At 37.5% G+C, this 27,813-nt stretch overlaps 1 protein-coding gene across 1 annotated transcript in view; it reads left to right on the forward strand.

The window, feature by feature from the left end:
* ROBO2 (roundabout guidance receptor 2) overlaps positions 1–27,813 on the forward strand; it is a gene marked incomplete at its 3' end in the record, with an annotated part of 450,916 nt that overhangs the window by 339,486 nt on the left and 83,617 nt on the right. Inside the window, exons 8-10 of the mRNA XM_080612699.1 lie at positions 12,971–13,095; positions 17,998–18,169; positions 24,144–24,349. Coding sequence (XP_080468825.1) covers positions 12,971–13,095; positions 17,998–18,169; positions 24,144–24,349 — 503 coding nt within the window. The remainder of the gene's footprint in view (positions 1–12,970; positions 13,096–17,997; positions 18,170–24,143; positions 24,350–27,813) is intronic.

Raw genomic sequence — 27,813 nt, forward strand, 5'->3', positions numbered from 1 at the left:
CCAGGCCCTACACAATCAGCTCATTATGCTTTTATTGCATAGCAGTAAAAGCACAGGCTTTGCATGTCCTGTCTTACTTGTATCTTTCAAAGAGTTTTGAAATGAAGTAGTCCTAATATCGAAGAGGGATGGAGTGGATTTCTGTGCTTGTTGCGAAAGTTCATCATTGCTTTTTGTCCTTGGTCATCTCAGAGTGCATTTCGGAATGCACTGTATAGGATGCAGGCTGTTTGGAATAACAAGTCCAGAGGAACACAACCCCTAGATTTTTAATTTTCACACTGAAAATTTTGCTTTTTATACTTATGCCTTTGAAATTACTTCTGAAGATTTATAAAAGTATGGCTGAGTGTAATGGAAAATTTGCAACTCTCAGTAGCTGAAATTCACTTTTGGTGTTCAGAAATATCCTGAACATATTATTTCATTTTCTTTCATGGATGTTTTTTCTGTGCCTATGAATTTTCTAAATAATTTAACTAGTTGCACTGCACTTCTGATTTCTGTAGTTCCTGTTTAGATGTATCTTTTAGAATCGTAATAAGGTTACGCTGATCTGTTTGGATTAGTGTGAAAAGTCTGCACTGGGTTTTACGGAGATTGCTGAGATGTTTGGTCTTTATTTAGGAAGAACCTTTGTTAGGTAGGTTTTGACTAAAGTTTGAGTTTGAACTTGTCACAGCTCTTTATTGTTTCATAACAATAGAGGAAGAAATTTCCTTCAGAGGAAGAAATTTTGGAAAAATTTAAAGGTAAAATCCAGGTTAGGCCTCTCTTTCAACAACTAATGTGATCCCATGCTTATTAGCTTGCTTGGACTAGCATCCATAGAACCAAGCCAAGTACCTCTGCAGTCACAGCATAGCTTATTGACATCTGAAGAATTACCTGTGCAGAATGGAAGGTCGCTGTTCTCTATTTGGGATTTTGATAGCAAGCTTTAAGCCCAAGTCACTACTGTATTGCTCTGGCATTATGCTAGCTCTCAAGAACTTAATTCCCGGGACATGTAACAGTGTAGATCTGGAGTAAACTCATAAGAAAATTTTCCTTTGCTTAGAAACTCTAGTGTGAATTTAGTATACTTGTAATGTAAATCTCTCAGAGTGAGGGGGATTTATGGCTCTTTCTTCATTCCCTAAGAAAATGCTACAGGATTAAAAGTATTTTACTTCTAGATATTTTTCTCACTTTGCTCACTCTTAAAGGCAAGAAGAAACATCACAAAGTAGAGACTTTCAGGCTCTGTGAAAGCCACATAAAACAAGATGATTGAAGGTTCACAAGAAAATGATAGGTTTTGGCAATGTTAATGATATCTCATTTCTGAATGCTGATTCTTTTTTCAAGACCTTTCATTGAGTCATGCATGATTCCATCTCCAAAGCTTATACAGAAGCTCCTGGTCTCAAGTCCTTATGTCCAGGTTTATGTTCCACTTGTGTGACCATTCTGTTATCAGTTTGGCATATTCCCTACCTATGCTATTTTATATTGTTGCAAGTGAACATCTGGTACAAAGAAGATTCTTTTTTTACATGGTTTATTCAGGAAACAGAAATTAGAATGGTTGATCTTAAAATAATTATTATATGGGCATATGGTCTTTATCAAACTATTTAATTTAGTGATTATCTTTGTGAGTTGTGAAAAATTGTTAATAAGTCCAACCGCGAAGATATTTAACATATAGAACTACTGTACAAGTGTGTGTGTAATTGTCATGTATAAGCAGATCAGTTTCTTTAGATGACTTTCATCTGTTCCTGTGCCTGCAGAAAAGGCAATGCTGTCCATACAGTAGTATATACCTTTCTTGTTTTTTGCTTAAGGATCTGAAGTGAAACTGATCTCTACAGTTCATATCTCTGTTTCATTCAAAGAGCAGGCAGCTACCTATCCTGGGTTTTGAAAATTTAAAGCCCATTAAGTCAAAACAAAGTAACTTCCCTCTCCACCACCAGTTTTTCACCAAGGACCCCAAGCAATCTTCTGTTAAAATTGTCATTTGACAAGAATGGTGAGTCAAATCTTGTCACATCTTTTTTTGTTCAGGGAGTTTACCAGAATGCAAAGCAAAAATACCTCTCCTTACAGAAAGGTAGCTAAGGCAAACACTACTCAAAGCTAGTAAGCTCGCAGCTCTCAAGGAGGCTGATGTTTTAAGGAAAGCACCACCCCTATGAAGATAGGCTGAGAAAGTTGGGGCTGTTCAGCCTGGAGAAGAGAAGGCTGTGTGGAGACTTCATAGCAGCCTTCCAGTATCTGAAGGGGGGCTATAGGGATACTGGGCATGGACTATTCATCAGGGACTGTAGTGACAGGACAAGGGGTAATGGGTTAAAACTTAAACGGGGAAGTTTAGATTGGATATAAGGAAGAAGTTCTTTACTGTGAGGGTGGTGAGGCACTGGAATGGGTTGCCCAGGGAGGTTGTGAATGCTCCATCCTTGGCGGTGTTCAAGGCCAGGTTGGATGAAGCCTTGGGTGACATGGTTTTAGTGTGGGGTGTCCCTGCCCATGGCAGGGGGATTGGAACTAGATGATCTTAAGGTCCTTTCCAACCCTAACTATTTTATGATTCTATGTAGTTATAGATATGTTAAACTGCAGGGAAGCAGTTTCAAAGTTTTGTAACACCTGAGAGTTATATAGGTACTTCTACCTTTCATCACTACCTTCAATTCAAAACAGACAGGGTTTGTCTTTGTTGTGTTTTAAACAAGACCAAACCATTTTCTTGTAATGGCTTGTCACTGAAGAATAGAGAAACGTATTTTTAATGTTCCAGGACTGCAATTCTTGTTGGAAATGGAATAGTTTTAATTTTCTATTTGATTTTTCGTGTTTCATATATTTATATTCTCTTAGTTGTGACATTTTTATTTAAATTTCAGCTTGAGTGGAAAATTCAGGAGTGAGATTACCAATGGCCATGTTCGGTTCTAGCAGTTATTAACATATGGTGCATACTACATAGACAAAACGAGGTATGATTCTGCCCGAGGTGGATGGCAGCTGGTGAATTTAACAGCTCTATGCCAGATTACTCATCATGTTTGGATTTGCTGCTAGGCATAAATGTGTTACCCATTTCTAAAATAAATGTTCTCTTATTTATAACCTTTTGAAAAGATTTCTGACAGGATTTACAACAGACGGGTTTAGGAAACAAGATATTTATCCCTATTTAGACCATTTTAACTCATTAGATGGATTTTCCAGATGAGCAAGTTAGTGGTTTTTTTTTTTCACTTTTGCATTCTGCTGTGTTTCTTATGGCAGTTGGATGGGGAAATAGCTGCTAAAAGCAGTACAAAAGGTGGGAGGAGCATAAGTTTCATATAGTCCCACTGAAAGTAGCACTGACCTTCTTTTCAACAGCAGTTGTTAAACTGCTTTGAGAAGAGAGACCTGAAGTTCAAATAAAATATCTATGAAGATCTGTCTGATGTTTCAGTTACCTTTTTCCTAATCATCCAAGAAGTCATTCAGATGACAGAGTACTCAGTTTGCAAATTGATTTCAACTACATCCAAGTGAAAATACAGTTCATTACATTTCAGTTGCCTTGCAGTATGTCAGGTTTACTTAATTTATTGTAATTTGTTATGACTTCTCTTCCCAGAAAGAAGCAACGTGCAACAAATAGCAATACTTTTGCCACCTGGATAGGAATTAAGTATTTGGAATTCACTAAGGAGAATCTCCCACTAATGGGTGACCAACCAGGCTACAAAAACTTCACTTCCCTCCCATGTTAAAGGAGAAACAAATAAGACACATGCTGTGAATTTTCCAAATTTCATAATAATTAAACAGTCTATTCACATTTAAGTGCAATGTGACTGTATGATGGATTTCACTCTGCTCTGGGAAGTTTTCATGACATAAATCAGCCTGGCATGACTTAATGATCTGTTAAGGGTGGTGCAGCACGAAATAGAAAAGGACTGTATCTTAAAGTTGCATTAGGTGTTGTGACTAGGAATTATGTTGTTTGTTGTTAGATGGTGCAGATTGGTGAGAAGCGTCTCTCTCTATTCTTCTCCATTCTGACTCTTGCAGGGAAAGTCTGTGTAGGATGAGTGCTTTTCTTTTTAGTATATTCATGAATATGTCACCTTCACTAGAGACACTGAGGGTTTATAAAATCTCAGTAATGGCAATTGGTGTGTGTCGGAAGAGGTGAGATCATGCTTGGCAGTGGCAGAAATCTCAGATCTGCATCACAATGTGGAAAATAGCCTGTCTGCCTGCTACCACCTATAGAACTTCTCAGAAGAGGGTAAGGACACGAGTGGATATTAGGCTTCTTGGATTTGTTCCTTCCATAAGTGAAAGAATAACACATTGTTCTTGTGTAAAATAGGCAAATTCTTCAGATTAAAGAGAAAAGGTTGCCATGGAATGAAATTGAGATTTCTTTGTATACCAGGAAGAGCTAAAATATGAAGCTGACTTGTCCTGACACTTCTTAGCCTTTTAAAAACCAGACTAAAAATCCTAAAGTCCTATCATTTCTACTTTGGCAAAAGTCCACTTTTGCCGCTGAATGTAAACTTGAATCCTGTAATGACTTCAGATACCATAGAAACATGTTTGGAGTATATAGGCCAGAATGGCTCAGCAAGTGGACACTGAGCACATTAACCACCAAGCATTTAAGTACCAGTCCACAAAACTTGGCTTCAGTTCCAGCTGCTCCAAGTCTTCTTAGGTATGCCAGATAGCAGTCAGAACAGAAACACGGAAGAGCTGATAGAGGAGGATTCTTCTTCAATGATAAATGTGAAAGATGGCAGTATATGTACTGGAAGTTTTAGCATGTGATATTGTGATATCCTGGCTCATTCCACTATGGCACTAAGTACTTACTAGTACTCATATTAGAGAAAACCCAGTTACAGCAAGTGCAGGAAGTGATCAAGCACCAATTTTTTATTGCTGAACTCCAGCTTGGGAAGGTTTTAGGAAGTTCAATGTGTAAATCTTTTTTAACCTTCCAGAAGCATGCTCAAATCAGTGGGCATTATTTTCTTACTTCAGTGGATTCTGGGTCTCTTCGTAAGTCTTTGAAGATGAGTGTATAAAAAAGTCTTTTGATGTGTTGGTTGCTCCCCCCCAAATTTTCCCTTCATCTTTCTAAAAGGAGAAATCACTTATGTTTCTTTTAAGAGTAACGTGGAGCTCAATACATTAATCTATTCACTTTTCCCTTTACTTTGTTTACTCAGTTGCTGCTAGCCATATTGCAGTTAGATAATTACTCGATATTACTCAACAGCAAAAATCCTGTGTTCTCTATTTGTTGAACACTAGCATTTTCAGTCAACATAGAGTCTTTCTTAATTCCTTGCTCCTTTTCCTCTCTTCACTTAACAGTGGCCCAAATTGAGCAGAGATTCTCCTCTCTGCCTTTTTTATTCTCAAGAGTAAACAAGCCAGGAATTCATCTTTCTCACTGTAGATGTAGCCTATTATCCTATCTAAGCTCTTTACTCTTCTCATCGTCTTCTTAGCTCTTCACCATGTGAATTCATGGTTTTTTTCTGAAGGAGATAACCAGATTATGCTCATTATTTTGATGAAATCTTACTATATCAGCAAGGGGTATGCTTTTCTTTTTTAAACACATTACCAGCAAACCCTCCTGCTATCTCCCATGACAAAAGCAATCATGGCAGATTACATGTCTTTTTGTTGGCATAATTTGTTTTGTTTGCTAAACTCATGGAAAGTATAGCAGCAAGAACCATTCCCTAATGGTGCGGTTCATATCAGCAAGCAGGCTAAAATGTTAAGATTTTGGGAAAACGCATCTTTTCTATCTGATCTGAGCAAGTGGTATATCTTGAATCTGAGAGACTTGAGGAAAAAGAGAGAAGTTAGAAAGCATTGTCTAGAATAGAGAAAGTCCTGAGTAATGTAAGTTATTGGGCAAACAGAATCAGTGTTGCTTCTCTTTATATGCATCAAAACTAAGTGAAGGGCTTTCTGGAAGGGGTTTTCTTAGGAGCATCTGTAACGCACAGGGATCTCTTAAAAGATCTGGTTGGACAAGATATAATAAAATAGAGATGTATGATTAAATGAGAGCAGGCTGCAGTCTAATGCGGAGATGAAATTCAGACCAGGTATTTAAACTTAATATTTAAATGTACTGTAAAACAAAGAGGAGAAGGGGTTCAGAAAAGCTTTGCTGTTGAACTCAAACCACTGGAAAAGGGGGTGGAGGAAACAAAATAGATGCCCTTAGTTTCTGCTATATAGAAAACAGAGATGGATTTTTCTAATTATTCTCACAGTATTGTTTTATTGGCATTAGTTCTAGAGTTCTAAAGAAGGGAGAACAAATCCTTAATAATATTTTTTGTGTATGTGTGCTTCAACTTTTTTTATAAAAATAAATGATTTTCCAGTGATGTTAATTGAAATTGGCAGGGAAACTTTGACTATAAACCAAACCTGCTTCTTTCATTATTGTTTATCGTGCTTCTCTTTTTTCCACCATGCAGATTTATCCCACTTCTGTCTCTTAGGTCATCCAGGGATAAAAGAGAGATTTCATGCGTCAAAATACATAGGACAGTTAGCAGTTTTTATTGATTGATTCTCTAGACTTCTTCCACCTCTGGCAAAGAAAGAAAAACAAATGCTAATACTTCCATGCTTTCAGAGATTATCTGCTTCAGAAATGTTGCTCTGTGCGAAATTCAGAACCTGAATTTAAATTGAAGATTAGCACAATTAGTCCAGGTATGAAGGAAGGTTTAGTGTTCCCAAATGAATGAAGTGTGATCTTTTCACACTGGTGTTTTTGTACATGGCTTATCTGAAAACAGCAAAGAAAGAAAAGAAAACAAAGGGAATTTCTCACTTTCCATGAGAGAGGAGCAGCGTGAAGGACACTTACAGGAGAACTGGTCCTAGTAATAAACTTGCTGAGGCCTCACTTCCCCGTGCTCTCAGCCTCTGCCCCGCTGTAGCCTGATTCCTCTTCCAGCACTTCCTTTCATTCAACCTTCAAAAAGCTCTCCCCACTTGCCCCCTGTGCCTCTAATTTTGTATATTTGATCTGTTGCTGCAGGACATATGAGAATTAATTTTGAAGCAGTGTCAATGTTAGAGATGGTATCAGAGCTATGGATTACTCATACTCCCCTAGGTTATGGGAAGCTGCTTTTCAGAAGACTCCAAACCAAGTACCTGTTTTGCCACCTTCAACTGTGTAATTTTAAAATAATATCACTGATTTAGTGAAGGGCTTCATGGATCGTTTGTTATCCCCAGAACCTTCCCATTCTTAATTTTCATTGGAAGAACCATCCACCTGAAGAGAAAATCATGGAAGAAAGAGAACACTGTACATGAGCAAGGAAAGAGAACATAGTTAAAACATAATGAGAACATAGTTAAAACATTCTACAGAATGAGATCTATGCTCTTGTTTCAAAGTCCAACTGCACTCATACAGTCTAGGGAATTATCCTGGTTTCAGCTGGGATAGTTAATTTTCTTCCTATAAATTTTAACCAAGACAGGAATAATTATAGATTCCTATGTTAACATAACACTCATAGCAGAGAAAAAAAAGAAACTCATTTCTGGAAGCTCAGTTGTAGCTAGCATACTAAAAAGTTAATTCCTTCCTTGTCTGTGAACACACCAAATCATCAGAGCACACCACAAGTCTTGTCACTTTATAGAAAATGACCATCCTTAACTTCCATTAGTTTAAGCCTGGCAAGAAATATCTGAATTAATAGTAGGCCTAGGCTGACATCCTCTCAGGCTTCTGTAGTGGCTCCTGTGTCAGAGGCTACACCCTTGATTTATCATTAGTCGTAGCTAATGGTGCATGTACAACTTTGCGTCCTGAGACCCACACATCACTTTTGGTACCCATTAGAAAACTCTGGAAGAAATAACTGATGACTCAGCCTAGGTTTCTGGTGTTTGAGACTGGACATATTTTCTGTTTTCTTCTATTTACTCCATCGGTAATAGTAGCCTTGCCATACATCTTTCAAAACTCCTAGACTTTCGTAACTGCACTTTTGGGCAGATCATGTTATCCAAATAACAGTGTTACAGCAAGGCATAAGTAGGGACTTACATATTTCTTTTACATTTGTATCACAAAAGCATCCAAAAGTCCAGTATCTCCCAGACCACCTAGACAAAGTTAACCAATGACACACAAATCCCACTGATATTAGTTGCTAGGGTAACAATTCCATTTCTGCTTGTGGCAGCAATGTTGGACTAAAACTTCCTACAATATCTACTTTTAATTAAAATCACAGCAATACAATGTATGAACCGCAGGACACCTGGGCTGGGGGAGGTTCTGTGAACAAGTCGTGATAATAAAATTCCTTTAAGATCATTGAAATCAATGTAAACCACAAATCACAATATCAACTTAGCTGTGTCACTGGATGAAAATGTCGCTTATAGTTGATATGGAATCAATGAAATTTCTGCTATAAATTCACATTTTCCTGTGGTAATTTTCTTCTTCCCTACTGAGTTTTCTGCCACATTTCTTATCAGGTTACCAGAGTTCACCTAGGAGGAACAAACTCACTGTTTCAGTCTAGCAAGCAGCTTTATCAGCTCCTGGTGACTCAGCATAACCTTTAGTATTCAGCAACACTACTGGAAAAGAAATTAATGAAATCCATCCCATGAGATTAAAGATTCTGCTAGCTATCAAGATTGGAGAAGAGTTGAGAAATTCCTTTGAAATAATTTGCAGTATTTGTTTTTGGTTTTTTTAACCCAAAGCTCTCTAACACTTGAGTAGAGGTTACCTTCATGTACATTTATTATTGGAATAAAAGATACATTCAGTCATGCATAAAAAAGCATCTAGAAAGAATTCAGTGGAATTCACTCTTCCCATTTTGAATAACATAACTAATGATCACTACTGCTCATGCTTTTCTATCTCCATTTTATTTGTTGCAGTAGAATACTGTTCTGTGCTGTAAAAACAGTTCTGAACATGATATGATTAACCTTAGGGTCCCCCCATCCCCTCAGCTCAAAGCTCTCTTGCACATGGCCTGTGCTGTCTATTCATGTTCTACCATCTCATTTCCATATCATCCCGCTCAGCCTCACAAGCGGCTATTAGCATAACAGAGCTTTACTGTGACATTGATTGAAACCAGCGCTTGCTGAATGTAATATCAAAGCATAATTTGCCAGAAATCAAATCTAATTTACTGTGTACTATTTACATTTCTCAAAAAAAGAAAAGAGAAAAAACAAGATGTTTCAATAGAAGTACACTATAGTCTATAGTCTTAACTGTTCTTTTTTCACATTTTTTTTTGGCTGGTCCCCTGGAATCCAAGCAATATATTTCCATTTAGAGCTATTGTCTTTGTCTTTCAAATGTCAATTAAGCAAAAGCTTTTCCATTTTGTTTATCCCAATCCGGTTAATATTGCATCTGAAGCAGTGAAGGAGGATAGTCTGATAGGCACAACACTGGGTCTGCTTCATAACAGTTTTTTCAACAGATTTTTCTAATGACTTTAATGTTTAGCTTGAATTAAGCATTAAAGTACCATATAACTTTAACAGCTGAAGCATATCAAGCCTGTTGTTATTTCTCTCATTGTACCTATTCAAAATGTTCTAAAAGTCCACCTACTTTGACAGAAGCAATAATGGCTTGAGTTAGGTTTTGTGCAACATTCCAGTGCAGCTGGGCTTTGAGCAAGTCGTGATCTCAGTTAACCTTTCTGCAAAATAGGAGTAATAATATTTATCTATTTTTATAAACAGCATCTATATATGAAGATAATGAGCTCTCTTTTTAGGAAAATTGAGGAGCCCAAGTACTTATTCTGTCAAAGTAGTCTTGCTGTCTCTGAGCAGGATCATGTTGCATTCTTTGGAGATAATGGGTGTTTTACTGCTTGGCTGTCTTGGTCTGCTGACCAAGAATTTCTCCTGTGATAATTAACTGTTACTTTCAGCTTTCGATTTGCATTATTCAAATAGAAATTGATATAAAACTGATACAATGAAAACATGTTTTGAACATTATAAGACCATGGATCTTCTGTTCACCTAGTACAGCAAATGCTAGAGAGGACTTGCTGTATGGCAAGGAGACAACAAAGCAACAGAGTCAATCCCTGTCATTTAGATTATCTGGACTGAGCTATAGCCTTTAATTCCTGCTTCTTTTCCTTGTCTCTTTTTGCAAAAGAAATAATCCTTTATCTGCTCCCAGGAAAGTGAAAGATATTCAAAGTTGAGGGTAGGTGAAGAACTAGAAACCAGGTAGAAACTAGGATGCTTATATTTACTGTTCCTTGACTACCAAATTATGTTAATTTGCTCCTTGGGAAGTCTGCTACAGCAAGTTCAGTTCTATTACATCTTCTCAGAGCTTTGAATTATTAGCTTGCAGTACAGCCCTCTGTGTGTGAGAATGTTTCCAATAAACCCTTAAACTTACCTATTTTATGTTTACTTGGTTATATGATTTGAAAGATAGGCTCATGGAAATGCCATGCCCTTCTTCCTTCTGTTGAACTGTCTCAGAGCACTGCCTGCATAACCTGCTCCCAGTACAACAAGCATGCCTACAAAGGGATCTTAGGCATTGATCATGCTTCTGCATGATCTATAGGATTGTCTTCTGACAGCAGGTTTTTAGCATCACAATAAAAGGTTTATGGTCTTCAGGTCATCCATGAAGCAGCATAGACGTAGGACCCATGCATAGTTACTGTCAAATGCAGATGTAACACCTGAAGAGGTTAGAGGTTTCCTGTTCTTTACTCTGCCCAAGGTTCCTATTGATTCTATATTAATATCCAGGACAATGAATTTCTATATGGCTGAGCATCAAACAGTGAACAAATTCAGTGACCTTTATTAAGTAGGTGGTCAGAACTGTAGAGATACCTTAGTGTAAAGTAGGCTTTCTAATTCACAATCTAAAGGTCTTTCTCTCTTTCCCTTGCCATATGACTGAATTAACAAACATGCTGATTACCACACTGCAGTTTTCTGACACTTGTAGGATCTGCATACAGATATACCAGGTAAAACAAGGTGAAGGGAAAACAAGTAATTTGCTGCAATCCAGCACTTCAGGAATAGTACAGCATGGGTTGGGATCCTAGGTTATGTGTAGCAGCACCTAAGCTCTTACAGAAACCTCAAAACATGGATATAAATGGGCAGCAGCAGGGTACCTAGCCCTGCATCCCTTTCAGAAGAATAACCCCTGCTGAGGCCTGGGGAAGGGGTGGACACTTCTCTCTCCAGAGAGGCCAAAACCTGTGTTTAGAAGTATGAGACAGAGAGAAGACGCCTCATGTCCTCACCCTCTGCCTTCGAAATTGATGGTGTTTCATGTTTATTAAGTGCTTTACAGTTCCTGTTGTAAGGGTATATTATACCAATGCTATTCAACTGGTGCTCTCTAGACTCCTGTTGATCTATAAAGCCTTGGGAAAGGCATAGTGTAGTTCAAAAAACTCAGATCCGCATATATTTTGATGCAGTTAGCAGATTTGCGTCTGTGCTGTCAGCAGGTGTAATCGGAAGCTGGGTCTTGATTGCTCTTCGTGCCTAATTAAATAGTTTGTAATTATAATGGTGAAAATACGGTTTTCTAAAACACTTAAATTCTGTTTACCTAAAAGCTTAGTGTTCCTAAAGCATCCCTCTCCACAACCACCAAACCAATATTGGAATAGAAGAAATGTGAGGTTTCGGTTGGGGGGGTGGTGGGTGGGTGTTCTTTTGCTTGTTTGGGTTTTTACTCTTTTGTCCCCCTCTTCAGCCTGCCCCAACAGTTAGATTTTTGATGGAAATACTTGGAGATTCCTCTTACATTTTTAAGATTTGCCAAATAGTATAAATCCAGTTCCACTGAATTCCAATACTGAGCCAAGACTGGAGGGCTTGCATGTCATGCATAGAAAAGTCATTTGTTTTATTGCATCATGCTCAACATAGTCACTGATGTCAGGATTTTTCTCTCAAATCTTCCAACACTGCTTCTTCCTCACTTTTCTTCTGCACATTAACACCTTTCCTCTCCCTTCTTGTTCTCACCAAGCATTGACTTTTTATTCTCCATCACTACTTCCAGACAAGACAAGCAACATGTCTCTCTTAGAAACTGTTCACTTCTGACTGTACTTCCTGATCCCCTATGTCTGAACACTGTTAATGCCATCTACTTGAAAACATAGCCAGTTCTGGTTCTTCTTTCTCCTTTTTACTTTTCCTTGTTTCTTCCTGATCTCCTGGAATACCCATTCCTTCTTACTCACCACTCACTGCTGCCCACTAACTCTTCAACTCTTGCTTCTTTCTTGTCTTTACACAAGCTGAAATCTGTCTCCCCCACATAGGTGTTGTTTTAGCAAATTCTCCCTCCACTTCATTCTTGACCTCACTACCCCTAAGAGAAATGCGGGAGTTCTTGAACTTCTGACCTTCTGCTGTCATCCAGACCTTCCTCTTTAAAAGTCTAGAGGGGCAGACTGCAAAGGGCAATTCATATATTGCAATATGCAATAGCTCTAGCAGAACAACAAGCTCTGTGAAGCATAGAAGGTACGTATGAGAGTGCTGCCCAGACGAAAGGTAGAATGCATCCAGAGCTGGCATCATAAACACCTGACTGCTGCTCCTTAGCATTTATTGTCATCAGAATTTACTGTAGCATGTATGGTTGTAATGTTTCTTTCTTTCTTTTGTTTTTATTGCTGGGGATATCACATACTGATATTGCTGCTCTTTTTGTTGCTGCTGTTGTTTTTGTTTATATATTAGTTCTGTCTATACTAATTAATGTTTCTGGTCTCATGTCCTCTGGCATAAACCAAATCTTCATAATGTTGTCTCTTTCTTTCAATATTCCTCATCTCCCCCTTGTAAAATATCCTAAATTTACACCATGATTTTTCTTACTTTCTAGCTCCCCCACAGTTTGTGGTGAGGCCACGAGACCAGATTGTATCCCAGGGTCGAACAGTGACTTTTCCTTGTGAAACTAAAGGAAATCCCCAGCCAGCTGTTTTCTGGCAAAAAGAGGGAAGCCAGGTAAGTTATAAGCACCCTTACATTCTTTCAATCCTTTCTAAATAGTTATAGTCTTAAATTTTTAAGAAAATTATTTATATTGCCTTCACAGATTCTTTAAATCTTTCACAGGAATTTGTCTTTTAAACTATCACAATTCTCTACCAACATTTTTATTGCTACTGTTTAGAAATATTAATATTGTGAAGGGCTCAAAGGCCCTTTAAGCTAGTAAAACTTGTGCTAGGTGCTGTATAAACTTATAGAAAGCAACAGTATTTATCTTAAAGACTTTTCATTCCGAAAGCCCCAACAAACAGGTGGGTGAGACAAGCATAGTAGATAAAAAAAGGTATGACTCAGTTTTTAACTAATCAGAGTCAGTAATTACAGTTCACAACCTGTCTAGACATGATCAAGCAGATATATATCTAGCAAGCTGATTTGCATTGGCATATTCTCATAGTGCATACAGATACAGGTTTTGAACAGGCAGATGCTTTCTTAGTAAAATTGTCTCAGGAAATTCCAAATCTGGTTTTGGAAATATTTCCTTGATCCTTACTGTCATTTTTTGAAAGCATAATTTCTGATGCAGTAATCAACATTGCCACCAGCTAATGCTAACTTCTATAGCTTGCCATAATATTTTTTTTACTCCTGTTGCTGTATTGGCAAGGTATTAGAGCAAAAGAAAGTCCTTCTCACTTTGAACATGCAGTTCATGTTAGTATGTTAAATTCTAACACTTTAAGTGCTGTATTCTCTTTTGTACCTGAGAAAAGATTAAAAGGGGCAGATGGGTGCCCAAGGACAGTGCCTTTGCAGCTCCCTGATGAAGACTGTCATAACTACTTATCTATACTATGTACCCTTCTCCATTAGCTAAATTAATATTTTTGGAGCCACACTGTGCCACACAGTGCAGAGGTGCCTTTTGTCTAATCTCGAGGCACTGTGTGTACCAGCTCAGTTAAAACGTGAGATAAGAACACAGATCCGCTGCACTGCCCTATCTGATTCTGCTTCACCTTCTCACCAGGTCAGATTACTGGTCCAGAATGACAGGACCAAGCTGACAGCATTTTGTGCTCTGTTACATTTGTGGCTTAGATAGAAGACTATTACTTTATGGGTGTAACCTCATATGAGTGCAAGCCTAATCTTCAGTGTGTATCCTTCAGTGTATTATTTGGAGAACTTTGGATCTAGCCTCCATGGATCGCATCCTGAAAAAGCACAGTATTGTGAGTCTCACTAAGGTGAAAATTGTTCCAAAGGGAAAGTAGAATAGCATAGTGAAATTAAAGTAGGAAGTACTGATGTGCTAGCAAACATTTCAAAACCGTTCCCTGTAGAGCATTTTAATAACATAGTAATGTTTATGTAAAGTGAGCTTATAGTGTCACACTTAAATCTAATAAAGTGGACATCCATCATGCTGTAATAAAGAGAAGAGCTTCTAATTAAAGTAGGACATCATTTGCAGGATTAAAGTCATTTAGCGTAATTGAAAAGTGTTAATACTCTATTTTATCCTCTTCTATTGGTAGCACTTCAAGGGTAAAAACATTTTAAGGTGAAAATGCATCTTGTGTCTTTAATTGAATGTTATTACCTACTCATTGTACCACGTTGAAGCTGTTTAATTACAAACCTAGAAAATTAATTACCATATTGAGAACCGGATCCCTGAGGGTTAGAATGGTCTTTTTTGGCAAATAAATGCAACATAAAAATTGATACCTACATGGTTTATAATCAAACCTTGAAGTGTAGCTCAATGTGATTCACTACACCCTCTTGTTAGTCTTAATTGAGCATCAGTGAAGTATCACAGGTTAGTGTTACCATCTCAATATACAACTTGCCAGGTTTTGAAATGAGATGCCATAGAATAGGTGAGTCTCACATACTGTCTATCATCATACAAATCCAAAGGAAGGTATTTTGGCCAAATTATGTGACTTTCCACCTTTGCATGCCTGGCTATAAGTTGTTGCTTGGCTTTACAACACTTCCTTCTGCTTTTACTTGAGGAACCATTCACAGCACCACTGTTACTAACAGTAATGTTATGTAGCTGTGTTAGCCCACTCCAGTAATTGTAGGGCATCTTTCATTATGTAGCAAATTCTCAATCCTGTGTTTCTGAGCACAACCAGCTGGAAGGGAGGGGAGCTGTTCCCTCCTGAGTCATTTTTCGTGCGAGCTTGTGCATAAACAGCTGGTCCTTTGTAATCAGTAGCCTTTTCCCCAGAGCCCAACAGCTGCCCACCAATGGAATGCACCAGGGCAGAACATGTGTAACCTTTAAACTATGTGGATTAATGTTTTCCTTGAGATAAATTCAGTGCTTTTATATCAGGGATGACTCTGGTCCCTGTTTGCAGCCCAGTGTTTCACCACTGTGGCGGACAGCTGATTAAAACCAGTGAAATTGTAAAAATATTTTCAAAGGGGTTGCACTGTAATTCAGGACAAGTTACAATACAGAGATAACTGGTCTTTGAAGGGAGGAGTCAGGAGACTGATTAACTCCTTCTGATGTGTAGAATATTTACTGGGATGTGGTACCTTTCCAGAATAAGTCCATGCTAAAGATAAAAAGGGTAACCACTTTTTCTCATGCAGTGGTAAAGAGGGTTCTGACATGTTTACTTGGGTGCATATTGAGTTTTGAGTGAAAATTTGCTGTGAAAAATTTCATAGAATCATAGAATAGTTAGGGTTGGAAAGGACCTTAAGATCATCTAGTTCCAACCCCCCTGCCATGGGCAGGGACACCCCACACTAAACCATGCCACCCAAGGCCTCATCCAACCTGGCCTTGAATACCGTAAAGGATGAAGCATTCACAACCTCCCTGGGCAACCCATTCCAGTGCCTCACCACCCTAACAGTAAAGAATTTCTTCCTTAGATCCAATCTAAACTTCCCCTGTTTAAGTTTTAACCCATTACCCCTTGTCCTGTACTACAGTCTCTGATGAATAGTCCATACCCAGCATCCCTATAGCCCCCCTTCAGATACTGGAAGGCTGCTATGAGGTCTCCACGCAGCCTTCTCTTCGCCAGGATGAACAGCCCCAACTTTCTCAGCCTGTCTCCATACGGGAGGTGCTCCAGTCCCCTGATCATCCTCGTGGCCCTCCTCTGGACTTGTTCCAACAGTTCCATGTCCTTTTTATGTTGAGGACACCAGAACTGCACACAATACTCCAAGTGAGGTCTCCTGAGAGCAGAGTAGAGGGGCAGGATCACCTCCTTTGACCTGCTGGTCACACTGCTTTTGATGCAGCCCAGGATGCGGTTGGCTTTCTGGGCTGCGAGCGCACACTGCCTGCTCATGTTCATTTTCTCATTGACCAACACCCCCAAGTCCTTCTCCGCAGGGCTGCTCTGAATCTCTTCTCTGCCCAACCTGTAGCTGTGGAATTTCTTGAACATCGACATTGAGAGTGGGTAAGGAGAAAGACTCACCCTATGGTGACAAGTAGCCTTGTAGGGTAATACAATTATAAGGATATTTGGAGTGTTGGATCTTATATGAAACATATCTTTCTCCTTTTACTGCCAAACCAAGAGAGAAAAAGATTAATTCAAAGCAGAATTCTTTTATATCCAAGTTTATTGCTTGTCTTTTCCAAATATTTTTTGTAAACCATTAAGATCTACTGCAGAAGAAGCAGATCTACAGAAAATTCATTTGATACCCTACTCTATACTTTTAGATTTTCTTTTTAGCCCATATAGTCAAGCTTAACAGTTAGTAGGAATTTGTCATTAGAAAGCACAGCAGAACTATACAGAGCTGCAGTAATGACTGAAAGCTTATTACAGCATGGTAACAGTGTTTTAGGTTATTCCTGTATTTTTCTTAGTGTTGACATAACAGGCAGATCCTATATTCTTGGAATTACTATTATTTAATTATTGTTTAATTTCTCTCCTTTTCTGTCTCATTGGGCAGTGCTGCTGACCTTTCTGTTCACGTTGCTTCCCTCTTCCTGTTCTTTGTTATTCACAGCAAGAGCTGTGCCAAAAAGTACAACTTTTTCCTTGAAAACACAGCCCTTTCCACTAAAACCTTTTCAGTCCTTTTCTGTATTATTGGTTCATTCAGTCCTTCATCATATGCAATAACTACTACATCCATTCCAGTTATTCTTATTGACATCTCTCTTTTCTCCAATCCGGCCCAAAGGCAAAAGCTAATCTCCCTGTTTTGTGCTAACTGATGTCTTACCCTGCACAAAATTATTTTTTCTCTCTGATGATTTCCACATCAGATTAATACCATTTCTCTTCACCCTCAAGGCTCCATGCTGCTCTTGTCCTCTGGTATATCTTGCTTTTAATTTCCTTTTACTTCTCCTTTAAGCTCTCATGCTCTGCCAGCTCTTCCTACTTTATGACCTGTTTGTATATTCCTCCCAGCTTTCTTTCTGTGCTGCAGTCTTACTTTCTCCTTTGCCTGGAATGTATTCAACCAAACAATAGTGTTGTGTTCCTTCAAGTCTCCAGGATTCAATTCTTTCTGCTAGTTGTCTAATGTTTCTTGTACTGTTGTGCCTTCCTGGTTTTGATGGCCAAGTAAGTATATTATTACAATTGCATTCACAGTGAAGATGAATGTGTCACAAATACAAATCTGTCAAGTGTGATTGTTGGAAAATTTCTCCTCGCCTATACCCCCAGCGAGAACACACCACTGTGTGCTGTCAAAGGGCTGCTTCTAATTTAAACTGCGAGTTGCCCAAGGCAGGGAAAGCTAGCTCTATGTGTTCATAAAGTCATAACCACACTTACTTTTTCTTCTTGTTTATATATAGTGCTTTTAAGGAAAGTCATTGTCTTTCTCACTGTGGGAAAACTGATGCTTTTGTGTTCTGAACTGATGTAAGATGAACTGTCTTTGCAGAATCTACTTTTCCCAAACCAGCCTCTCCAACCCAACAGCAGGTATTCAGTGTCACCAACCGGAGATCTCACTATTACCAACATTCAGAGATCTGATGCGGGCTACTACATTTGTCAAGCACTGACAGTAGCTGGAAGCATTTTAGCAAAGGCTCAGCTGGAGGTTACTGATGGTGAGTTACAGAAATTCCTATTGTTTTTTTCCTGTCAAAAGTATTTTAAAAGCAGTGTAAGTGAAGACATATGAGATCACATAATTCACAGAAGTAAATTGACAGGTTTCTACAGAAAATGCTATGAAAGAAGGTCTCTGCAATTGTCTATGGTATCACAAAAGCCATCAAAGTCTAGTTTGCCTTTTGCTTGCTTTTTGGAGGTTCCTCAACAAAAGGGACAAACCCACTTAGAGCAGGGTTGGTGAGAAAGGAAGCTGTTCAGTTCACTAGAGCTAAGACAGGACTGCAGAAAAACATTGTGAAGAATGAACAGGTTTACAATTAAAGCAGTGAATTGGGGTGCAGAAAAATGAGGTTCAATTCTCACCAGTCTTCAGTATTATCTTAAGCAGGTAATTTGGGGATTTGTCCTTAGCTCAATTAAATCAACACAGCTGCTTGAACTTACTGGGGAACTGTTGGTTCAGAACTGCTACAACACATAGCCCTTTAGTACCTCTGTGAATAAGGCTCCTACCTCAGAGCTATGTTCTAAGAATTTCTCTGGGTGGTTGGGTATGAAAATACACATGGAAATATGCAGGTAGAAAAGAGTTTTCAGGAAAGAAAAGCTCTGTTTTGATGCTTTCCATATCATGATTTTGGGTTTGTAATTTATCCTCCCTTGAAGTTTACCTTAGTCCATCTACAAACGTGAATCCTTTTTATATGTCAGGAATCCTGTTGCTATTTGTCTTCATCCCATTGCAGATAGAAGGCAGTTTGCATCCTTTAATGTTAGTGAACAACAGAATTCCTCTTATACTAGGAGATTGTGGCATTCCCCAGCATCATTATTCCTTATCTTAACTGACACATTAAATGTCTCCTGACAGACTTTGATGAATTTTTGCCATTAAAACTGTTGTTATATGCAGAGGTCTACTTTTACTGTTCCCTTAGAGACCTGCCTGCACTACGAAAGTTTGAAAAGATGTCTAATTCTGAATAATCTGGCTTTTCACAAGAGCATATTCATCACAAGTGACAGGTGGAGAGGTTCAGGCTCATGTTATAGAGGTTTGAGCATTAATTTGATGCCTTTTCTTTGTTTTCCAAAAGCTGTCTATATTTTTATGACAAGGGGAGGTAATTTCTGCCTTATCCTTGCATCTTTACAAGCACATTGCTTTTCTGTAAAGTAGTTTCTGGACACTAAAGGCTAACCTTTGCTCTGCAGTCTCTTTAAGTCCTTTATTTCATGGTCTACGATGACATGATGCATTTTTATTCAATTCAAATTTAAATGTAGATTAAAAGATCATTTAAAATTAATGGAAAGGCAGTATTTTTTAATATCTGTCCATAGCGCTGCCTGATTCAGTGCCATGACTGTGATTGGAATAAATAGAACACACAAACATTGGCTAAGAGGACATTGAGCTGCTAATGGTTGCACCTGCTGATGCTGTACAGATTTACTGCAATGGGCTGAGTGGATCAAATCAGGTTCAAGGATACTAGTGATGAGAAATTCTTCCTTTTGACAGACAAGGCCTGTGGCTCATCTTTACTTATTTCATATGTAGGTGAAAAAAACCCCTAATTGACCTCTTTGCAATTTTTGTTAGTTTATTTAAGTCAATGGAAAGCTCACAAAAGTGTCCCTGCTGAAATGCAAACTCATCTACAGTTAATTCTGATTAAAGGCAGTGTGCATTCCACATTCCTAGAGAAAGCATTAGCTGGTGGCTCTGCTGCCTAAGGAATGCAAGGCTGGCGTTCTTCAAATGCTTTCCAGAGCACACTGTCAGCATGATTATGAAATAATACAAGTTAGCTTTATAGAAATACCATTTCATACTTGAGTCAAAGGGCAGGTGAGGTCAGAAGAAAAGTGCCAAAACAATATTTTGGAACTGAGATTATATAAATAAATGTACCATTAGATCACAGATATTTTTAAAATTGCTTTCAGTTAGGAAGTTAACCATAAATGTCTAAATAATCTCTTTTGGTTGATGCTGAGCAGAAATTATGGAAGCTAATGATTTTTATCAGTAAGGAAATCTAATTTAATGGTTTTAAAAATGTAATTAAAGATAAACACTGTGCATGCTAGCTATATACTTAAGCATTAGTGTTCTAGTTTTTGGCTGGTGGTTTCAGTTTTACTTCATAGCCCAGAATTTTTCTGTTTGGTTAATGATTTAATAATAGTGGCGAGCCATCTTTTTCATTTTGAACACATTTTTGTTTGATCCAGAGTAATTTAGATCCAATTGAAGTTCCAATACAGAATGAAAACATGTCATGTGCAGAAAAACAAGTACTTAATTATACCATATATAGCAGTGTTTCAGTTGTTACATCTTTGCACTTACAAGTCTTTACTGGAAATATTTTTAGCTCAAGTGTTCACATGAGAAGAGATTACTAGCTGTGATGAAATTGCTGAGTTAAGTGATAATTTTGCTGCTTATGGACTGTGCTAAGAGCCTTCAGTGCATTTGAAATTCAAATCTTGTATTTTCTTGAAAAGCTATCATACAATCCACTGTCTAACGCACATCTGGAAAAGCAAAATTGTTTTAAAACTGGAGACAACCTTAGCAACCCTTTCAAACTTAAGAAGTGAATATGCAACTCAGTCTTAAAATGACAGATCACACAAATAAACCAGATGCTTCCATCTAACTATGTCTGTGCTCAAGATAATAGTTTGCAGTTAGCAATTTGTTCCATGCACAGAATATTTTGGAGAAGATCTCAATTTCTCGTTATCTAGTCATTATTAATATTTATTAATAAAAATTTGACCATTACATGCTCAACTGTAGGATCTGCCTACTTTGCCCAGTTTGCCCAGCAGTTGCTGTTCAGTGTAGGATTGGATGGAGGAATAAACCTAACCTCCCACTGTGGATTTTTCTGGCAACATACGAATGAACTAGTTTAGGGTATTAGAGCAATTAAAAGAATGGTATTCCTGGGATTTTGAATGATACCTTTTCCATGTCAAACATATATAATGTTTTATAGCAAGTGTGACAGTTTCAGACAGGAGGGATTCAGAACAACTTCACAGCCTCCTGTAAAGCCCTTCCACAAAACAGAAAGAGGATGGACTGGTTTCTGCTGTTCTGCCTCTCTGCCTCTCAGAAGGGCACCCTGCCCTATCGTACTAGTGTTCATAATGAGGATTTCATAACTTGTGTCTGATTTTCCTCATGAACTCACCAGGAAAACCTTTGAAATGTTGATTTTGGAAGTAAAGACTTGATTATCTTATTTTCATTTCCTGTTGTAATTTGATCAAATTCCACCCAAATTAAGACATGGTTTCAGTTGATGAAATTGCATTGTAGAGAATAAACTGTTCATTAACAAATATAATTTGCGCTTTCCCAATAATCTGCCCCAAATTTAAGCTGCATTTTATCACAAAATGAATCTCATATTTTTTCACTTACCAGAATAATGTGACTGTATATATAAGGCTGGCAAATAGATTCAAACCCATTTTTAAAATTAAATTAATTTTTAGATCAGCTTCTCTTTTACTATGCACATATATTTTATCCACACAAAATGTTTCTGTGGAATGAATAGAAAAGTTTCCTGCTAGGAGAAAACTATGTAAAATTCAAATTAAAAAAAATACATAAAATGTAAAAGAAATAATCAAAACTCCCATCCTTTTTGTGGATATTTTCATTATTTCTCTGCTCTTCAGAATGCTTATGATATATCATTTTAAACCTCTAACCAAGTTTTGGGTTCTTTCTAATGAGACCTAGGAATAGTAGGAATCCAAGCACATATACACGTTTTAGAGAAGATTTACAAGTCATAGTTGTGAAGACAATACAGTCATTCACAGATCAGTGGAAACCCTAAGTGTTCATTTAACCTTTAGCCTTAGTGTCATGGAAACCTGTAGTGGTCTTTCACCCATAACACCCTTGAAAATGAAGATTCCTTCTGGCCAGGAGACTTTCAATTACACTATTGATCAGAGCTATTTAAAGGATTATAAGCTCCTCATTTGGGCTGTAAAAAAACTAATTACGTGACAAAGAACAATACCTTTAATGCAGTAGGTTTTCAAAATACCTACATTGCTACACATAGGAAAGGCAATTTCATACAGCAAACAACTGCAACGGAATAGTTAGCAAATGAAGTTATTGTTTTTCCTTAATTTTTAGCTACCTAGAAAAATGAGATTTAATAGTTTACATTAAATCTAAAGGAAAACTGACACAGCTAAATTTTCATTTGAATATACTCATGCTGCGGGTATGCTGATAGTGCATATGAATTGAGGTAATTTTTATTCCGCCAAATGGCTGATCTGTGTAATCATAAGGAACCTTAATGAGATAAAAAAATTTCATATCAAGGTAAAAATGCATTACATTATCTCTTGTAATATAGTTTTTCCTGTCTCTGTGTTCAATGGCTAATATTTCAGAATTTCCAAAATAGCTTTCACATTCTGGTGTTAATAAATAATCTGTATTGACTTTCTGTTTTCAATTTCAATTTCAATAAATATGGTGAACTTGGACTCCAAGAAACTACTAAGGCTAATGATTTTATCCTTTGTATATCTTGTTAACAAAAGAAGGTAACTAGTATGTTCGCAACATTACAGTTATTTTAGTCATAAAATATACCACTAGCATCTCCCTAGTATTTTTTAATTTATTAAACAGCATAATGAAAGCTCTGGGTCTGCTGAAGATTTCTCACTCAACATCATCTCAAACAGCTCAAATGAAATAGAAACCGTATTGCTTCATAATAATATATTTTCACTTCACTGCTAGAGTCAGGTGTTGTGTATGGACTATAATGGAAAAGATACTCAGCTAGAACGAATGATTCAAACTCAATTGACATCAGTGGAGGCTGGCTAACTTACTCTGGTGCAGCAGCTAATCCTGCCTGCTAAAAGATTTAATACCAATCGTACAATTGTTCAGTGGCAGGTAAATATATACTAATGAATTTTGATTCTGTTATACTGGGTTTTTGCAGAAGTCATAACCTCATTGCATTCAAGTATTTCACGTTCATTTTGTATAACACATTCTTTAGAAACAGAGTTTTATTTTGCTGTTTAACAGATAGCTTAGAAAATAGGTTTAACGGCAAAATTACTTGTTGAGAATTGGTCTTTCAATAAAAGCAAACGTGAGCATTTTACTCCATCTTCAAGTTATCCCACTGGTGATGGAATGGGGTTTATACGCAGCCATGCACTTGCTCACTGGTTTCAGAGTCCTTTAAGCAGTAATCCAAGCATGCAAATCTGAATTATTAGAGGAAAAAATTAAGAGAGTTCACAGCTTTAAAAGGCAGTTAAATGGTTTGATAAGTAAGCTGTTAAATGCATTGATTGAGTTTGAACTTTTCTCCACTGAAAAGAGTGGTACAGTAATTTAGATTACTCAGATTATGAAAATGTTTTATATTATTATTTGCTGATGAAAACTTGCAAGTTGAGCATGAATGGGGGATGTGGTTGGTACCCATGCTAGAATGGCTGTGGCGTTTCACTTTGAACTTTAACAGACTCTCTCTTTTAGGCCCTAAATCAGGTATGCAATTAAGCACATTTTGATGTGACATTAAACATGTGCTTTAAGTGCTTTCCTAAATAGGAAGAAATAAGAGGTATACCTCAGTTCTTTCCTGGATCAATATCTCAATTTTTATCCTATCTTAATCAAATGAGCCTGATGACCTTTGCTAACAGAAGTTTTTATATCTAGGTGTTATCTCGCAGTGGTGAAATGAGATTCTTACAGAAATATTTTTCAAATATGCCAGTTATTTGGTGGGTTTAAAAAAAACTAGCATTTTTAGCCTTTCAGAGGCTTACTTAAATTAATGCTTAAATTAGTGCTGTATTAAGAAAAGGAATAACTTCAGCAGAGGATTGTTAAAGGTGTGGATGCCAATGTGGGTGTCACTGTTTTAGTCTTGACAGATAGGCCTCCACCCATCATCCTCCAGGGGCCGGTCAATCAGACACTGGCAGTGGATGGGACAGCTTTGCTGAAGTGCAAGGCAACCGGTGACCCTCTCCCTGTCATCAGCTGGTTAAAAGAAGGATTCACCTTCCTCGGCCGAGACCCTCGAACATCCATACAGGATCAGGGAACTCTTCAGATTAAATCTCTGCGGGTGAGTAGCGATAACAAAACAACTGCTACAAGTGGTACATGGCTAGTCTTGAGCTATCAGTGTGTGCCGCAAGCAGCTCTTCTGCCTTCTTACCTCTTGTCTTCAAAATTAACTTAATGGTCTCTTTTACTATGAGATTCTCACCAAGTCCACATCCTATTTCATTCTTTGATATTGTGTTGGGAAGGGAGGGGAGGGAGAGAAGAAGAGCCAAACTAGCATCAGATATTTCTTTGAGGAAAAAAATAAAAATAGAAATTATATTTAAAATCTTACACAAGCTGCAGTAAAACACAGGAGTTGGGAATGGAGAAACATGTAAAAGGACAGGTCTTCCTCATCTTTTCAGTCTGTTTTACTGTGAAGCCACTGGTCTGTTGTCTTTCTTAAAACTTGGAGCGGCTCATTTTCAACACCCAATCATAATTTTCTAAGGAGCTATTGTGCTAGCAAGTGATTCTGGAGTTCATCAGGGTTTGTCTGTGCACTTTATCCATCAATGAGTCTTGGCTGTCTTGAGCTGGCTGATTTCTTCCAATGTTACACTTGCTGGAGGTGTTCCATCAGGCTGCAGATGTGAGAAGACAACTAATACTGTAACATGCATACAGTCATATGCAGAGGGGTTTCTATTCAAAATGGAATGCCTATCATAATATTTACATTTTGACACCTGAGATAATACAATAGCTTAAAAGTACAAAGAAATCTTATACTATTCCAGGTAGCATAATATCAGATTTTGTTCCTAAACATGGCATCACTAATCTTTGCCTGGGCTTTTAATTTTTCCCTCTTGAAAGTTAAAATTGCATATATGTTTGTATGTATGCGGACAAGTGTGTATATGGAGAAACAGTAAGTTAAATGTAATTATTATCAAGAACTTAAAGGTAATTTCAGTAACCATTTAATTTCATCAGCAGAAATTTCTGCACTTGGCTTTGCTATCCAAAAAAATGTCAATAAACATACCTACCGAGGACAAGACATAAAGAACAGATTTGTTTCCTGATGCCATCTCATCAGTGATCATAGATGAATTGTTAACTTCCTTGGAACAAAATGGAATTTATTAAAAAATTTATGCCAGCTTTCTTTGAGTAAACAATTTATCCTTCTTTCCTGGGCTGAAGGCAGGTTTAGGCCATGAAGGTTAATGCATTTTTCCTGTAGAGCTGGATTAAAGAGTGCGCTTGAATAGTCAAGATTCCCCAGTAGTTTTAGAAAGCAGCAATTAAAGGTGGAAGCTTAGTGATTTCAAACAAACTTTCAGGCATCAATGATGGGCTTCTGTGGAGTGTCCATGAGGCAGAAGCTCCTGGGATACCTGTCTGCATGCAGCTATGCAAACAATGAAATTGGTTCTGAGTCGTGCCAGTGCATTAATCTCGCTGTTAGAGGCACGAGGTCTGCAAACGAAAGGGGAAGAAAAATGCTTGCAAGGGGAGAAGAAAACAGTATTAGCAGTGAGCATGGTTTTGAAAGACGTGAGGCTTTTATTGATCCTTAAGTGGCTCATTCAGTAGTAACCAATTTTCCTTAAAGGCTCAGAAAGACATTTTTTATAAACCCCTCGATTGCAGTAATGTGCACTGTTTGACTCAGACTTAAGAACAAAATGCACACACAACCATCAAAACCAGATTTCTTCTGTACTTTGTAATTTTATGAATTAAATGTGGATTTAAATCTGAAATGTTTAACTTTTCTCTCAGATGTACCTGACTGAGGACTAGCAATGCTTCTTAAGTAAAAAATGGCCATGAAATATGTTCAAGTACACTTACTTACATACCCAATTTCAAAACAAAGTTATATTTATCACCCAGATGTCCTCAGCCTTCTCCCCCCCTCGGAAGTAATAATCACTGCTTGCAATCATAAAACATTCCAAGATAAAGAAAGACAAGCTACTACTATTTAAGCCTTTGAGACCTTCCTCTTCTGCTATGTAGCGCTCTCTGTGTAAATCAAGTTATTCAGGAGTCTGCAGCAGTCACAGTGAACCATAGGCCGCAGTCCTAATCATGAACCTAGACATTTTTGAGAGCCAGTCTTCCCAGTTGCTGTGAGGAAGACAACTAAAAACTCACATACACCACTCACTCAGTACTCTTTCAGACAGTCCAACACTGACAGAAAATTCATTTATGCTCCATAAAACTGTACCGCACCAGATTTAGACACCAGCATTAACTAAGGAAAAAAACTATTTATTTTACTGAATAGCAAAGATTTTCCAGTCACCTGCCCTGTTGTTTTTTCCATAGTAAAAAAAAAAAAAAAAAAAGTAAAAATAATTGAATGACTAATACCCTATGTCTGTATCTAATCCATCCACAGTCTGGAAGTTAGATAATTTACCATAACTTGCAAGAAGCAGCATCTCTCCAGCTTGCTTTCTATGTTGAGTTTGCCTTCTGCAAGTTACTCAGTGGTGTGTACCCCATACTTCATTGAGTATGCCATACACCATCTGTCACAGTAGTACACAAATGAAGTTGAGAACCCTAGCCTTTAGAAATATTCTTCATTATCACATAATGAAGAACTATATATTTAATAAAAGCTTAGAAGCAGCAAAATAAAACACTACTTCAGAATGCTATAAGGCTCTCTTCTCTGGAAAAATCTGTCTCCTTTCAAGAGCCTTCCTTATTTCGTTAGCAGTACCTCTATATTTTGAGTCTTTGAGCCATTGTCAGAAGAGTTTAATTATTGTTTCTATTTCATGGAAAAAACATCTTCTAAAATGCAATTTATGCTCATTCAGACAATTGAACTGGCATTAATCAGTTGCTTCCTGCCCCTAAGAATGGTACACAGCAGTCCCAGAGTATCTGAAGAAAATACCAACAAAATCCAAACATGACAAAGTTAAAAATCAATTAAATTATATATCAACGAGTAATCTAAAGAGCATCTCACTTATTCTCCTTCACATTCTTTTTGAAGAGTGAGATATAAGCACATATGCTATACTGCCAATCTGCATTTAGCAGAAAACCAATTACAATTCCTTAAAGTCCAATAAAGCTTCTTGGATGCAGGCCTATTTCCATCAAGTAGTCTGATGGTGAATATAATTCTTCTCCTTTATCGCTAGAGTCAGCACTCTTCCTCTTCTGCTTCCATCTCCAGATTACCATGCTTTATAGATAGTGGTGGGAGGGTTCCTTTGTATATTTTATGCTTTGTAAAGTTAGTTTTCCATCCAGCTCTTTAGTCTTCATTAGTTCCTGTCTTAGAAATCTTTAAATTTACATAAGGAATAGCAAAACACTTGGCATATTTTACACTAGAAAAATTCATACAGCATTGAGATTAATATTGACAATATAATTCAGAATGGTTTTTCCAAATAATTTTGAAATATATGAACTGACAAGGGAATCGTAGGAGTTTTACACAAATGCATTATTTTTTTGCTACCAAAGTGTCTTGCAAGCCCGAAATAAATC

This window comes from Psittacula echo (assembly GCF_963264785.1).
Source record: "Psittacula echo genome assembly, chromosome: 3".
Classification (NCBI taxonomy): domain Eukaryota; kingdom Metazoa; phylum Chordata; class Aves; order Psittaciformes; family Psittacidae; genus Psittacula; species Psittacula echo.